Source organism: Lissotriton vulgaris, chromosome 3_1 (genome assembly GCF_964263255.1).
Source record: "Lissotriton vulgaris chromosome 3_1, aLisVul1.2, whole genome shotgun sequence".
In the NCBI taxonomy this organism is placed as follows: domain Eukaryota; kingdom Metazoa; phylum Chordata; class Amphibia; order Caudata; family Salamandridae; genus Lissotriton; species Lissotriton vulgaris.
Genome location: NC_141689.1, coordinates 1,973,708,533 through 1,973,723,432, shown reverse-complemented (window position 1 = coordinate 1,973,723,432; position 14,900 = coordinate 1,973,708,533). Strand labels below are relative to the sequence as shown.

At 43.7% G+C, this 14,900-nt stretch overlaps 1 protein-coding gene across 5 annotated transcripts in view; it reads left to right on the top strand.

Annotated features, from left to right (window-relative positions):
* Positions 1-14,900, top strand: part of ASB5 (ankyrin repeat and SOCS box containing 5) — a 585,404-nt gene that overhangs the window by 535,543 nt on the left and 34,961 nt on the right. For 4 of the 5 annotated variants that reach the window (XM_086962453.1, XM_086962454.1, XM_086962455.1 and 1 more), the window contains exon 6: positions 4,068-4,259. The exons of the other annotated variant lie outside the window; for it this stretch is intronic. In XM_086962453.1, the coding sequence (XP_086818579.1) occupies positions 4,068-4,259 (192 nt within the window). The remainder of the gene's footprint in view (positions 1-4,067; positions 4,260-14,900) is intronic. 5 annotated transcript variants of the gene reach the window in all.

The following is a 14,900-nucleotide window of genomic DNA, read 5'->3' as shown; positions in this document are numbered from 1 at the left end:
TTGGTCATTATATACAATTTCGTTAATCCTCTGAGTGAGGTGCCGGATGGTTGTAGGCAGGCTAATTTCGCACTTTGGACGTGGTGCTGCGCTGTCGTGAACAGTTCCGACATAGCCTACTTGCTGTTGATTGTTGTTCTCTCCAGCCTGTAGTGGTGCCTCTCCCCGCGGCCAGGCAGCCGCGTGAATATGTAAGAGCAAATGTCCTGGGACTTTGGGTGAGCACACAACCACCTCCTGCCTTCCAGCTCTACTTGTGCAGCCTGCCGATTTAAGCATCCGTTTGTCGTTCGTATTGCCAACGCGTTTCGGGGCCCAACAGCCCCTTCTTCCTGGGCAGACAAAGCTTCAATGAGACCTGCATTGATTCATTCACCAACTTTATTGACAACATTTCCCTCCACTGGGCGTGTTTTCATCTCTCGCGTCCCTGGTGCATGATGGGAGATGCAGTTCATGATGCCGGTGGTTATTTCCTTTAAGTAAGTTCATTGATGCTGTCTCTTGGTCATTATATACAATTTCGTTAATCCTCTGAGTGAGGTGCCGGATGGTTGTAGGCAGGCTAATTTCGCACTTTGGACGTGGTGCTGCGCTGTCGTGAACAGTTCCGACATAGCCTACTTGCTGTTGATTGTTGTTCTCTCCAGCCTGTAGTGGTGCCTCTCCCCGCGGCCAGGCAGCCGCGTGAATATGTAAGAGCAAATGTCCTGGGACTTTGGGTGAGCACACAACCACCTCCTGCCTTCCAGCTCTACTTGTGCAGCCTGCCGATTTAAGCATCCGTTTGTCGTTCGTATTGCCAACGCGTTTCGGGGCCCAACAGCCCCTTCTTCCTGGGCAGACAAAGCTTCAATGAGACCTGCATTGATTCATTCACCAACTTTATTGACAACATTTCCCTCCACTGGGCGTGTTTTCATCTCTCGCGTCCCTGGTGCATGATGGGAGATGCAGTTCATGATGCCGGTGGTTATTTCCTTTAAGTAAGTTCATCATGCACCAGGGATGCTTAAATCGGCAGGCTGCACAAGTAGAGCTGGAAGGCAGGAGGTGGTTGTGTGCTCACCCAAAGTCCCAGGACATTTGCTCTTACATATTCACGCGGCTGCCTGGCCGCGGGGAGAGGCACCACTACAGGCTGGAGAGAACAACAATCAACAGCAAGTAGGCTATGTCGGAACTGTTCACGACAGCGCAGCACCACGTCCAAAGTGCGAAATTAGCCTGCCTACAACCATCCGGCACCTCACTCAGAGGATTAACGAAATTGTATATAATGACCAAGAGACAGCATCAATGAACTTACTTAAAGGAAATAACCACCGGCATCATGAACTGCATCTCCCATCATGCACCAGGGACGCGAGAGATGAAAACACGGCCAGTGGAGGGAAATGTTGTCAATAAAGTTGGTGAATGAATCAATGCAGGTCTCATTGAAGCTTTGTCTGCCCAGGAAGAAGGGGCTGTTGGGCCCCGAAACGCGTTGGCAATACGAACGACAAACGGATGCTTAAATCGGCAGGCTGCACAAGTAGAGCTGGAAGGCAGGAGGTGGTTGTGTGCTCACCCAAAGTCCCAGGACATTTGCTCTTACATATTCACGCGGCTGCCTGGCCGCGGGGAGAGGCACCACTACAGGCTGGAGAGAACAACAATCAACAGCAAGTAGGCTATGTCGGAACTGTTCACGACAGCGCAGCACCACGTCCAAAGTGCGAAATTAGCCTGCCTACAACCATCCGGCACCTCACTCAGAGGATTAACGAAATTGTATATAATGACCAAGAGACAGCATCAATGAACTTACTTAAAGGAAATAACCACCGGCATCATGAACTGCATCTCCCATCATGCACCAGGGACGCGAGAGATGAAAACACGCCCAGTGGAGGGAAATGTTGTCAATAAAGTTGGTGAATGAATCAATGCAGGTCTCATTGAAGCTTTGTCTGCCCAGGAAGAAGGGGCTGTTGGGCCCGAAACGCGTTGGCAATACGAACGACAAACGGATGCTTAAATCGGCAGGCTGCACAAGTAGAGCTGGAAGGCAGGAGGTGGTTGTGTGCTCACCCAAAGTCCCAGGACATTTGCTCTTACATATATATATATATATATATATATATATATATATATATATATATATATATATATATATATATATATATACATATATATATATATATATATATATATATATATATATATATATATATAGACATATATATGTATATAGACATATATATACATATATTTATATATATATAGACATATATATGTATGTGTATATATATATATATATATATATATATACACATAAATGTATTTATATATATAGACATATATATGTATATATTTATATATATACATATATATTTTTATATATATGGACATATATATGTATGTGTATATATATACCAGTCCCATCAGGCACTGGGACATTTGGACTGCCCACCAGGGGCGTGCCATGATCATTATCAGGGCTGGTACCTGCATTCCCATAATCAGTTCGCCAAATCCTCTGAAGAGAAGGCGGGAGCCTTCGAAACGCGTCAGGAATTCCACGGCGAAACGGGACTGAATCACTTTCTCTTGAGCTCCCCAGCTATTCAAGCATGCTGTGGCAAGAAAGACGAGTTCAAGCTTCTCCCCGCGTGTGTGGCTGTGTCTTTACACGCGAGCGTACATATATATATATATATATATATATATATATATATATTCCTTTCAAATGAACACTTGTTGATTGCTGTTGCGCTCCAAAACAAAGGGTGTGCCGTCTCTTCATACCCAACAAGAACGGTCCCTTCAAAAGTCCAATTCCCCCTTCATAACAAAGGATGACAATGCAGTGTGTGGTTGCTCATAGATTTATTAATGTCTAGCCACCATCGTATGCGTTTCGGCTGTCACCAGCCTTGTTCACCTATATTAAGGTGCCATTACACTGCTCTTTTGTTAGTTGCAATCATGATGTGAAAATCATAAACAGTCTAAACAGACTGGTAGTTGTTTGTTACAATCTTTCTGGTCTTTCTTTTCTTGACAGTGTTTGCACAGGGTAATTTAACAGACCGGTCAAACTTATAGTGTTAGGAGAGAAGGAGAAGAGACATTTGCCCACTAGTGCTGAATTACAATTGAAATACAATTGAATGACAACACAATGCAGGGTGATTGAAATACCCACTTTGGGATTTATTATAAGCATATTTGCACAAGTGATACTTACCAACAATGATGATTTAATTGTTTTTACAATTATATTTTTAGTGATCTGTTCATGTTTCCCAAAGGAATTGAGTAATGTATAAAATGTTATGGAATGCATTATGAATATTGGGCATGTAATAGAATGTCAAACCTTGCAGTAGTAAATACTTGGTGAAAACATTGTCAAGAAAAGGAAGACCAGAAAGATCTTAACAAAAAACTACCAGTCTGTTTACACCCTTTTTGATTTTTATGTCAAATTGCAACTAACAAAAGAGCGATTGTATTTGCACCTCGATATCGGTGAACAAGGTGGTGGCAGCCGAAACGCGCATGATGGTGTCCAGACATTAATAAATCTGCGAGCAACCACACGCAGCATCGCCATCCTTTGTTGTGAAGGGGGTATTTCAATATATATTTAGTAACTAAATAACTAGTGTCTGTAAGATGTAGGATAGATGCTTCCCACAAAGAACAGCAAGAACAGCTCAATTTCCCACTTTATCCTCTACTATTAAATTGCGTGCAGGACCTCTCTGAGGTCATTACAAAAGTTTTCCCAGCTGAGTAGGTCTCAGGAGATTATACATCACCAATGGCTTATACGCAGTACCCCTATAATGAAGGGTACCCAGAAACCCCTCTGAGAAGTCCTCTGAGAAAAATTGCTCCACTCTGGTCTGGCAGATATTCAAACTTCAAAAGATGTACTGACTCGGGTTGGTGGATAGTAGCTGCTCAACTGTTAGGATTTGGAAATATAAGCCGGGGGTTTATATTTAAACTGGGTGTCCAAATTAAATAATTTAAATATGTCATCTTTATATCTTTTTTCTGTTTTTATTCAGGAGCAAATGTTCAAAAAGGCCGATATCTGGAAACCCCGCTGCATGCTGCAGCTCAACAACCCAGCACAGAGGTTGTAAATTTACTTCTTGATTTTGGTGCAGATATTAATGCTAAAAACATAGATTTAAGGAGACCTGTAGAGGTAGCAGCCCCAAGCAGTCTGGTTGAACGTCTTTTGCTTCTGTATGAAGGTAAGTTGGCAGTTTAATAATTTTGCCATAGCTGTTTTAAATTGTTATAACATCTGCTTTCCACAGCAGGCAGCATTTATTCTTTTAGATGATAGAAAGATGGCTCAGCAAGGCTAACTCAGCATTTCAGTGATTTTATAACATTGAATTTGGAGTGAGGCACACTTTTTAGGTCTAGTTAGAGACCGCTTTAGCTGTTACCTAGTGGACATATGATGAACAAAAAATAAATATACTGAGTAGCTTTAGATCAGCGCCCACAACAACTGCAAGTTTAGCAGGAACCACAGCAGCGACGATAGCTGTACCCACAGCCCGGATAACAGCAAAGACAACAGTTGACACCACTAACAAAGCAATGGCCCAAGGTTCCATCGCAGTAGTGATAGTTACAATGACCACAGACTCAACCTCAGCATGAACCACAGCTGCCACCATAGTAGTAAAAGTAACAGCAACAATGACTTTTACCACAGCAAGGACCCTGGCAACAGCTACCCCACCAGTAGCCACAATAGTTGGCACCACATTCACCAACATATTAACAAAAGCAATTGAATCAAAAGTTGTAGTCACAGTGGAAACCACTGTAGTGTTGACAGTTACCACCACAGCGCTGACCACAGCAGTGACTTCGGTATTAAACACTGCTGCCACCATAATGGGAACAAAAGCTTTGACTTCATCTATAACCACAACTGAGACCGCAGAGACCACCATGGCACAAACAACAGCAGCAACAGCAATATTTAGCACAGCAGGGATGACAGTAACAACAGTTAGGAGCACAGTAGAAAAAAAGCTGCCACCATTACAGTGAGCACAGCAGCACCAATAGCTGGCATGACAGTAGCGACTACAGATGCCAGAACAGTAGTGACTACTGCAGGGGCAACAACAGCAAAAACATCTGGAAGGCTTGGCCCACAACAGTGAACACAGCTGCAATCACAGCAGGGACACCACCAACAGCTACCACATTGCCAGGGATTATAGCAGCTACACCAGTGGCAAGCAAAGATGGAAGCAAATCAATCCATAGTTGCCGCCATGGGAAGGGCAGAGCAATGATGCTAGCATTACCATGCAGGACCAAAGCAGAGTCCATAGATGCCATTGAAGCAGGGGCAACAGTTACAATGACAGCTGTTGCCGCATTGCTGTCAATAGTAATAACCACAACTATAACCCCAGCAAACACCACAGCAGGAACAACAGCACTGAGTGCAGCTACCATCTTAGCAGGGACAACAGCATCAAAAGCTGCTTCCGAAATGTCAGCAACAACAACAGCAACAGTAGCTGCCACAATAGCGTTGGCCACATCCACCATCACAGAATTAACAACTGCTGCAAAAATAGTTACAACCGCAGATTGGACCACAACAGTTATCCCCCCTTACAAATCTGAAGTAGACAGAGCAGAGATCGCAAACAGCAGTGACCAGAGCAGGGACCAAAGCAGTAACAACTGCCATCTTGGCAAGGTTAACAAGTGCCATCAAGACTGGCAAATCAGCAGTGACCACAGTTGTAAAGCAGAAAAGCCAACAAAGTAATATGTAGAATACTTGAAAGTATTTCAGCTACTGCTAATTGCTCTGATCTGTATTCCAGTCCATTATATTATTTTGGCCACCTCAGGAAGGGAGAAACCATATGTAAATCAGCTTTTTTCTTGGTTCAGTAGGAACAGTCCAGCCCAAACTGCTAACTCTGGTGCCTCAGTATATGAGCACAAGCAGATCAAGACCTGTTTCTATTCTTTAGGTCCCATACTGTGAGGATGTAATTTACACCATTCGTATTCCTTGTGTTGTTCATGTATATTAAAACCCAAAGTCACCTTATTTTGTGAACTTGCACAAAAGAGAAAGTGTAACTAAGATTGTCATGAAGGGTCACCTAAGTAAAAGAAGGATGCATATTATGCATCGTACTGAGAAAAGTTACTGTGTGTTGAGATCACGTTAGGTAGATGACGCAAGATATTTAAATAAAGGTTGTGCAAACAAAAATATTACAGAATAATTGTTTAACAGTAAGAAATAAGATCAAAGGATTAAGCAACTTGATATTGCAGGAGTTAAGTGCCAATCCCACAGGGTAATCTTATCGTGTGTTCGGTTTATCTAGTATGAAAAAAACAATAGTAGTAGGTACAATGTAGAAGTTGATGTTAAGTGTATCCAAATGGACTTCACAGTGAGTAGAGATTATAAGTAAAGAATGTTATGTTTCGTGAATTTGTAGAGCATGAGGGTATCCAGGCGCTCAGTAGGGCAGTCTTGAGGGCCAAGGAGGAGATCAGGCCTGTTTCATCTGGAAGAGCCATGTCTTGAGGGTCCTTTGGAAGTCCATGAGGGAGAGGGAGGTTCTGAGGTGTTTCGGAAGGTTGTTCCAAGTTTTCGCTGCAAGGTATGAGAAGGAGTGTCCTTCGCTTCTGGTCTTCTTGATGCGCAGGAGGTGTCCCCTTGCCTGGGGCGCAGATCCAAGGTGTCTGGTGGGTTAGGAGAAGTTGAGATGGTGGTTGAGGTAAGCTGGGCCGGTGTTGTGGAAAGCTTTGTTGGTGTGGGTGAGTAGCTTGAACTTATATCTTTACTGGGCTGGAAGCCAGTTGTGATTGTTGAGGTGTGAAGAGATGTGGTTATTTCATGGTATGTTCAGGATGAGTATGAAAGCGGAATTCCGGGTTAATTGGAGTTGGGGCAGGACATGGGCTGTGATTCTGATGTAGATGGAGTTTCTGTAATGAAGTCTACTTATGATAAGAGCCTGGGTGACCATTCATCTGGTGTTCAGTGGGATTCACTTGAAAATCTTGCATAGCATTCACAGGATGTGGAAGCATGATGTGGAGATGGTGTTGATCTGACTGCTCATGGAGAGGTTTGTGTCCAGGATGATCCCAAGGTTCTTGGCATGGTCCTCAGAGGTGGGTGGGGGGTCAAGTGTGGAGGGCCACCAAGAGGCGTCCCAGGGGATTGTTTTTTGCCAAAGATTGGGACTTCAGTTTTGTCTGTGTCGAGCTAGAGGTAGTGACCTTGCTCTTGCAGTTGGCGAAGTTTGCTTTGGAGGTGCTGGTTGAGTCATTAAGGGAGAGGATGAGCTGTGTCATTGCCATAAAATACTATGTTGATGCCGTGGATTCTTACGATGTCCACAAGGGGCGTCATGTAGATTTTGAAGGTTGAAGAACATTGGTCTGAGCAATGTTTTTGTGGGACTCCACAGATGAGTTTTTTGGGTTCTGAGGCATAGAGGGAAAGTCTAACTGTCTGTAAGGATGGAGGATATCCACTTGAGGGCCGTTCCACAGATACCTAAGAGCTGAAGCTTCCTGATGAGTGTGAGACCAGACCGAAAGCTGCAGAGAAGGTGAGGAAGATGAGTTTGGCTGTTTCTCCTAAGTCGAGGATGCTTCTGATGTCATCGGTGTCCGCAATGAGGGCTGTCTCTGTGCTATGGTTGGTGTGACAGCCTAATGTAGAGCTGTCTAGGAGTTGATTGAAGTCTAGTTAGTTTGAAAGCTGGGTATTGCCGACTTCCTCCATGACTTTAGCTGGAAAAGGCAGGAGTGATATGGGTCTGTAGCTACTGAGGGTGCTGGGGTCCTCTGTTCGTTTCTTTAATTGAATTCTGCATTTTTCCAGCAAGACTTGAAGGTGGCGGTGGTTATGAAGGTGTTGATGATAGCAGTGAGCGCAGGGGAAATGATTGTTCTTCCAAGGTTGTATATAAAGTGGGGGCTTGGATCTGAGGGGGCTCCTGAGAAGAAGGTATTCATCAGGATAGTGGTGTCTTCATTTGAGACTGGCTTCCAGTTGATTAGCTGCTGTTTCACAATGAAGAAGTGTTAGGCTGGTCGTGGAGTTCATATAGGTATGCTGTGGATCGAAGGTGTTGTAGATCTTGGCAATCTTCTGTTTGAAAAAGTTTGAGAGGTCATTGAAGAGTACTTAGGATGGGAAGATGTCTTTGACAGCTGCTGGACTGGAAAACTCTTTGGCAATGGTGAAGAGTTCTTTGCTGTTGTTGCAGCTGGCTTCAAGTAAAAGAGTTAGGGCCTTTTTCTTTGCATTTTATAGTTCTTGGGGTAGATGTTAAGGGCGGCTTCTTTTGTGCATCTTGTGGTGGTGTTGTTGTTGAATGTCCATTTTCTCTCAAGTTGTTTGCAGTCGCCTTTGGACTCCCTGAAGTTGTTTGTGTACCAGCTAGGTCACTTGTTGTATTTGTGTGTCTTATTTCTGGTGGGAGCAGTCTGGTTGGTGCAGTCAGTAAGCCATTTATTGAAGAACTTAGTGTCAACATCGTGGTTGGGTGGGCGTTACTGTAGGTTCTGGTCCAGTATGGTTAAAAATATTTTGCCCCAGTGTCTTGATGGTGCTTTGGGTTTTTCTTGTGGGGTGGTTTGATGGGCAGGTATCTTGAAATGTTTGCTGTAGTGGTCGGACCATGTGAGTGGGGTCATGTGGGTGGTGGTATTCCTGTTGTTGGAGGAGAAAATAGGGTTGAGCGTGTAGTCTGCTATGTGGGTTGGTCCTTGGACAAGCTTGCTGAATCAGAGGTTGCTGAGGCTGTCAAGGAGAGCCGTGGAGTTAGAGAATGTGGTGTCTTTCAGGTAAGTAAGTAAGGTTTATTGTACAGTTAATAAAAACTCACAATGTAAAACATACAAATGTATAAAAATACAACCAGGGTTACAGTTGAAATATAATAAGAGCAAGTAGGCTTGCTCATTAAGATCATAAAAGTCACAATATGATTTGGTAAAGACAATAGAGATTAAAAGAACAAAGAACTCCATGGGGCTTAGCACAGCTTTGGGTTGGCTAGTGCTTTAGGTGAGCCATATGTCTGTTTCATGAGTCTTATGGCCACTATATCAAAAAATGTTGTTAGTCTGCAGTTTAACTGAGTCTCTTCGGGATTAAAACACAGCATCACGGCCTGCCTGCAACTTGTTATGCCCTTCTGGTTCCAAAGGGCCCGGAGTAGAGATCTCCTTATATCCATAAGGTTTGAGCAGATGCAGATTATATGAATAAGGTCCTCTTTTCCTGATGAGCAGAGTCTGCAGCTGTTAGCTGAGCTTTCCCTTTTCCAAGGTGCCAAGTGCGGTAATATGGGTATGATACCAAAGCATATGTTTAAGAACTTATTTTTTGTTGTCTGCGTGAGGCCCATTTTTTGGTATTCTTGTGGTTTCAGAGTGTTATAGTCTTTCAACACGGCCCATCCATGGGCCCTCTTAGCCAGGGTGTCTTTGTCCTCAATGGATGAAATCGTCTTGGTTACTTTTGTTACCACTTTTTTAAAGGTTTTGACGTCGATGACTCCCAGAGGTTTGTTAGTTCCAAGATCTCCAGTGAATCTTGTAAATAATTCCTTGCCGGTGAGTTCTCTAATGGATAATTCGGTCCAGAGTTGGGCGTTTAAGGATCCATGGTCAGCACCTCTGATTTTTCACCAAGTTTTAATATATGCGCCCCTTCTCTCCACCGTTTGTTTCTGTAGCCCGAATTCAAGGCGAATTTGAGCTGGCGATGTATAGGTGGGTAGATGGTATATTGCCCTATATGCACGACTAATGGTGTTATCTAATGTTGTGGTGTCTTTTCCTTGCATGGATTCACTGCCATACGTGGGTATGGGTTGCAAACGCGCTCTTATCACCTGCAGAAGGGGGTTCAATGACCGGTCTGGGAGAGCTTTCTTCAGGGGCTTAATCGACAAGTAAAATGTTGTGCCCTTCCGACGAATGGCCTCTAGTTGATGCCTGAATGAGCCTCTATTGTCTATAAGATCGCCTAGGTATTTTTAAGTGGCTACCTATTCTAGCCTCTGTCCGTCCAGAAACCAAGCGAGTTTCCTTTTTTTGTTATAATTCATTGTCATAACTTTTGTTTTATTTAAGTTGATGTTTAGTGAGTTGTTTATGGAAAATATGTTGGTTGTATCCAAAAGGTTTTGGAGACCAATAGGGGACTGGCTTATAAGGACCAACAGCCCGATTCATCAAAGAAAATAGCGCTCGCAAAGGGCCAGATTCTGAGAATCTGGCCCTTTGCGAGAGCGATTTTTGCATTTGGGATTCAGCATCCCAAATGTAAAAATCGCTAATTGCGATCTCGCAATTTTGCGAGGATTGACATTTAAGGAATCTCTATTTGAGATTCCTTAAATGCAATTCAACATCCAATTTAATTTTGCGAATTCGCAATTTCTTGCCGCAATTTACCGCGAGGTCAGACCTCGTGGTAAATTGCGAAAACTCAGAAAAATGCATTTAAATGCATTTTTCTGAGTTGCATGTTACACACACACATGTCCTTTGGACATGTGTGTGTGCAACACCTGTGTAAAATTTGATTTGAGGGGTGCTACAGGGTGTCCTTTGGACACCCCTGGCACCCTTCAAATCGCTATCTTATTTGCGATTAGCAAATTGCTAATCGCAAATAAGGAATACTCCCCATTCATTCCTATGGGCCTTTTGGCCCATAGGAATGAATGGCGAGTTATTCCTTATTTGCGATTAGCAATTTGCTAATCGCAAATAAGGAATATGTAGAAATCGCATTTCTTCATGCAATTTCTACATGAATCCCGTTTTGCGAGTCCTTAATAGCGATTCGCTATGAATCGCTATTAGGGCCTCGCAAAACGGGAGTATGATGAATCAGGCTGCAAGTCGTCAGCGTAAAGGAGGTTTGAGAGTGTGGTGCCGCCTAGCCGCGGGGCATGGGATTTGATTTTCTCCAGTTTGCCGGGGAGATCTGCGAGAAAGAGGTTGAACAGCATAGGGGCTAGGACAAAGCCTTGTTTCAAGCCTTTGGTGGTGCTGATTTGCCTTGAAATGTGTGTACCGGAGCCCAATTTGATCCTAACCCAGGTGTTAGTATGTAGCATGATCAGCTGCTGTAGGAGTGGCCCTGGAATCCCCCATCTTTCCAGCTTCTGCCAAAGTTTGCTCCGGTCTACATGGTCGAATGCGGCGCTATAATCGATAAAGCACAGGAATAATGAGCTCTTGATGGATTTTACCGCATCTGTCAGAAGAGTTAGCGCCATGATGTTGGTGATTGTACCCTGGCCTCTGCAGAGTTCGGTTTGGGTAGCCGGGATGATGTGCTTTTCGTTTGCCCAGGATGTTAAATCCTCCAAGACGAGGCCTGCATAATACTTAGCCTCTGTATCGACTAAGGCTATTAGTCGATAGCTACTTGGGTTATTCCTTTCACCCTTTTTATAAATCGGGCTTATTATGGAGCCTCTCCAGGTTGTTGGACATGTTACTGTATCCCTTATTTCCTGGAAGACTGGTGCCATGATGCTACTCCAAAGGTCAGCGTCTTGTTTATATATTATTGACGGTATCCCATTAGGGCCCGGGGCACCCTCGAGTTTGCCTTTTAAGATTTGTTTTCTGATTCTGGCCGCTATTTCCGAGTGCATGTTTTCCTCTCTATTTATGATTGGTACGTGTCTTGTTGTTGCTTCCTCGTCCGGCATTGCAAAGTATTGAGGGGGTAATTTCCTTGTGTGGACATTGGTCAATTCATTATCATGCCAGTTTTGTCGGGGCTCCGATTCATACCAGATTCCCGGGCTCTACCTCTGGGGGAACACTCCGCTAGGTTTTCGGTGTTGAAGTGAGCTGATAAGTAGTTTGCCCAGTCTGATTCGGATATGTTAGAATTGATACCTTTGTGACCTGTGCGTTGGAGGGTGCAAATCTATTTCCAGAATCTGGAGCTGTTCTTCTGTTTTGAATCGTGTAAGATTTTTACCCAGAGGTTGTCGTTCAGCTGCCTTTTCCTTTCCCAGGTCTTCTTCTTTAGCTGTGCTTTTAGGGTGCATAGCACCCTTTGCGGAGCTTCGTTATTTGGATCTTTGCGTCGCTGTCTCAGAGTCTAGTTTATGTCCCGTTTTAAAGTCTTTATCTCTGGTGTTATTACTTTCCCGACTATGTTCCGTGGTGTGTTTGCATTTTCTGTTTTTAGCTCTGTGGCATGTTTTGCCCCGAATTCCTTTATGAATTCACCCCAGGCATTTAGTGGGCTTTTGTCTGAACTAGATATCTGGTGCATGATTGTTTTTGCACTGGTTGATCATTCCTCAGCATCGTCAGTCTTACACCTTATTCGCTTGTAGTTTGAGGTGTACTCTGTGCAGATTTATATTCTTTCCGCTGCTTGGTTCCTGTAGGACATGCATAGTTTCATTTCTAGCGGCAGGTGGTCACTTTGGCCACTGTCTCCTACCTTGAACGAGCTGATTATTTCAAACAGAGGTAGGGTCGCGAGAATGAAGTCAAGGTGAGAGGAAGTGGTTGAAAACAGATATGTTGGACCTGATGCTGTATCCTCTGCAAATCGACCATTGAGTACTCTCAAATTTAGCTGCTCGAGGTCTATCAATATCTGATTTGAGCATTTTGTATATTTGTTTGGTAAGGGAATGGTTTGGTTTGGGATTTCCCACGTGAGGTCCATTATCTTTGTCATATCGTCGACTGGTTTCTTTCCAAAAAGATGGAGGTTGAAGTCACCAGTTACGAGTATATTCTCCATTAGCCTTTCCTCCATAAGTCTTGCCAATTCGCTGTGGAGTTCCCTTGCCCCCAATTGTCTATGCTTTGAGTGTATATATGTGTTTATAATAAATAGTGGTTGAGTAATTGTATTGATTAAGGTTGTTACAGCGAATGCCTGAATCGCACTGGGGGGAGTGATTTTTATCGCAATTTCTTCTATTGCTCCAATGGTTGATATTGAGGCAAATGACGCCAGGCCACCTGAACAATGGCAATAAGAGGAGCTTCTAGTTGCCGGATGGATTAGAGTTGTATAGCCTTGTAGTGATATGTCATGTTCTTCCCAGGTTTCCTGGAGTAAGATCAAATCAAACGAGTTTAAGTAGTTTGGTATTTCGGGGTCCTCAAGTTTATCTGAGAGACCGTTGATGTTCCAAGTACATATTTTAATTTTGGGGGTAGCAGCTATCTTGAAGATTGGTGCTGTTGTTCTTTGTCAGTTAGTGTCCCCTGCGGGTATTGTCCGCCGTATTGTTGTTCTATTTATTTCAAATTAGTGAGGTATGAGGTGTTGTAAATGCGGTTGGTTGCTGTCAGCTCCTGGGGAGTAACTATGTGCTCCTTTCAGTATTGATTTGGCTATTTGTTCCCTTTCTTCAAGGAGCGGGGTTGGATAGGCTGGCCATTTTCCTGCTTCAAGTTTTATTCAACACTGGGAGAGTCTAAGTGATTATCCCATAATTAAGTTTGCAATATCGTTTGTTTTTCAGGTAGTCTTTGTTGTTTCGTGTATTTGTCGGTCGGTGGCGGGGAGAAATTTGATTCCAAGCAAATCTATTGTATTGATGTTTTTTAATTTATCGATTGAAGTGATGAGCCTTAAGATGTTGCCCCTGTTTAGGGTGTCCACTAGTCCTCTAGATTTAAATTCTGGAATGAAGAGAATTATGTCTGACTCTTTTGTCCCAGGAGACAATGTTTGCTGGTGTATGTGTGTCTCACTTTGGTTTGCCCCGTGTAGTTGTCGAAATTTGATTGTTTCAGCACAGCGTAATATGCGCTCTCCCTCGGTTTGCTCCTTGGTCTGTGCGCTGACTACTTCTGTAGTGCTTATTTTCCTAGGGTTCCTCGTGGGTTCATGGGTGGAGGTCTCAGTTCTGCTACAGATACATTTTTTGGGAGAAACAGCGATTATGAGGCCTATGCTGGCTGTGGTAGACTCCTCTAAGGCCTGCCTCGCGGCCTCCATAGCAGGTTGTGATATAGCCACCGGAGAGTTGCCTGTGGGGGGTGGTTTTTTTTTGTCCTTCCAACTGTGCTTAGTGTCTTTGCAATCAGTGAGTATTTGTGTAAGGGTGATGATTTTATATGTTCAGTTTCTGGCTGCTCCTTACCCCGTGATGTGATTTGAAGATTCTCGTTGGTACAGTCTACTCCTGTCGACTTTCGGTTCCTACCCTTTCTTTTTTGTTTACGGCGTGCACGCGCGTTCAATGGGCTCGCTGGATCACCTCTTTCTTTAATTGAGATATTCTGGGGGGACTCTTCTAATGAGACATTGGATATACGTGGTTGTCGCCATTGCATGATGATTCTGTGAGTGTCGTTGCAGGTTCCTTGTGGACTTTTGTTGGGGATTAATCTGCTAGGCTTAGCCTCTTCTATAAGTGGCGTTGTAATGTTTAATTTTAAATCCCCAAAAGATTTCCCAGCATCGTGAGCAGTGTGGATAGTTTGTCTATTATTGGTGAGCAGACACAGTTTGTTCTTTCTATTTGTATTAGTCTTGCTGCCTCTTGTCCTCTTTTTATGAGGCCATTGAGATCTGCAAGTTTTCTTCCTATCCCCATAGTAGCCTCTTCTAGTGTTTGCAGGACAGTTAGCTGCAGGTCTAGTTTGTCCGATTGTTATTGTAGTGCTGTTGATGACAGCTGAATTGTGTTGAGTAAGTTTGCCCAAAAGGTTTCAGTAGGGCTTCTGCTCCCCTCGGTTGGCTGGTGTGAGCTCTCTTCGCTGGTGCTGTTTGTAGATGACTTAGAGTTGTACGATGCTACTAGGTCATTCCATTCTTGTGATGCCAAGAAGGTCATGTCCCTGTCCGA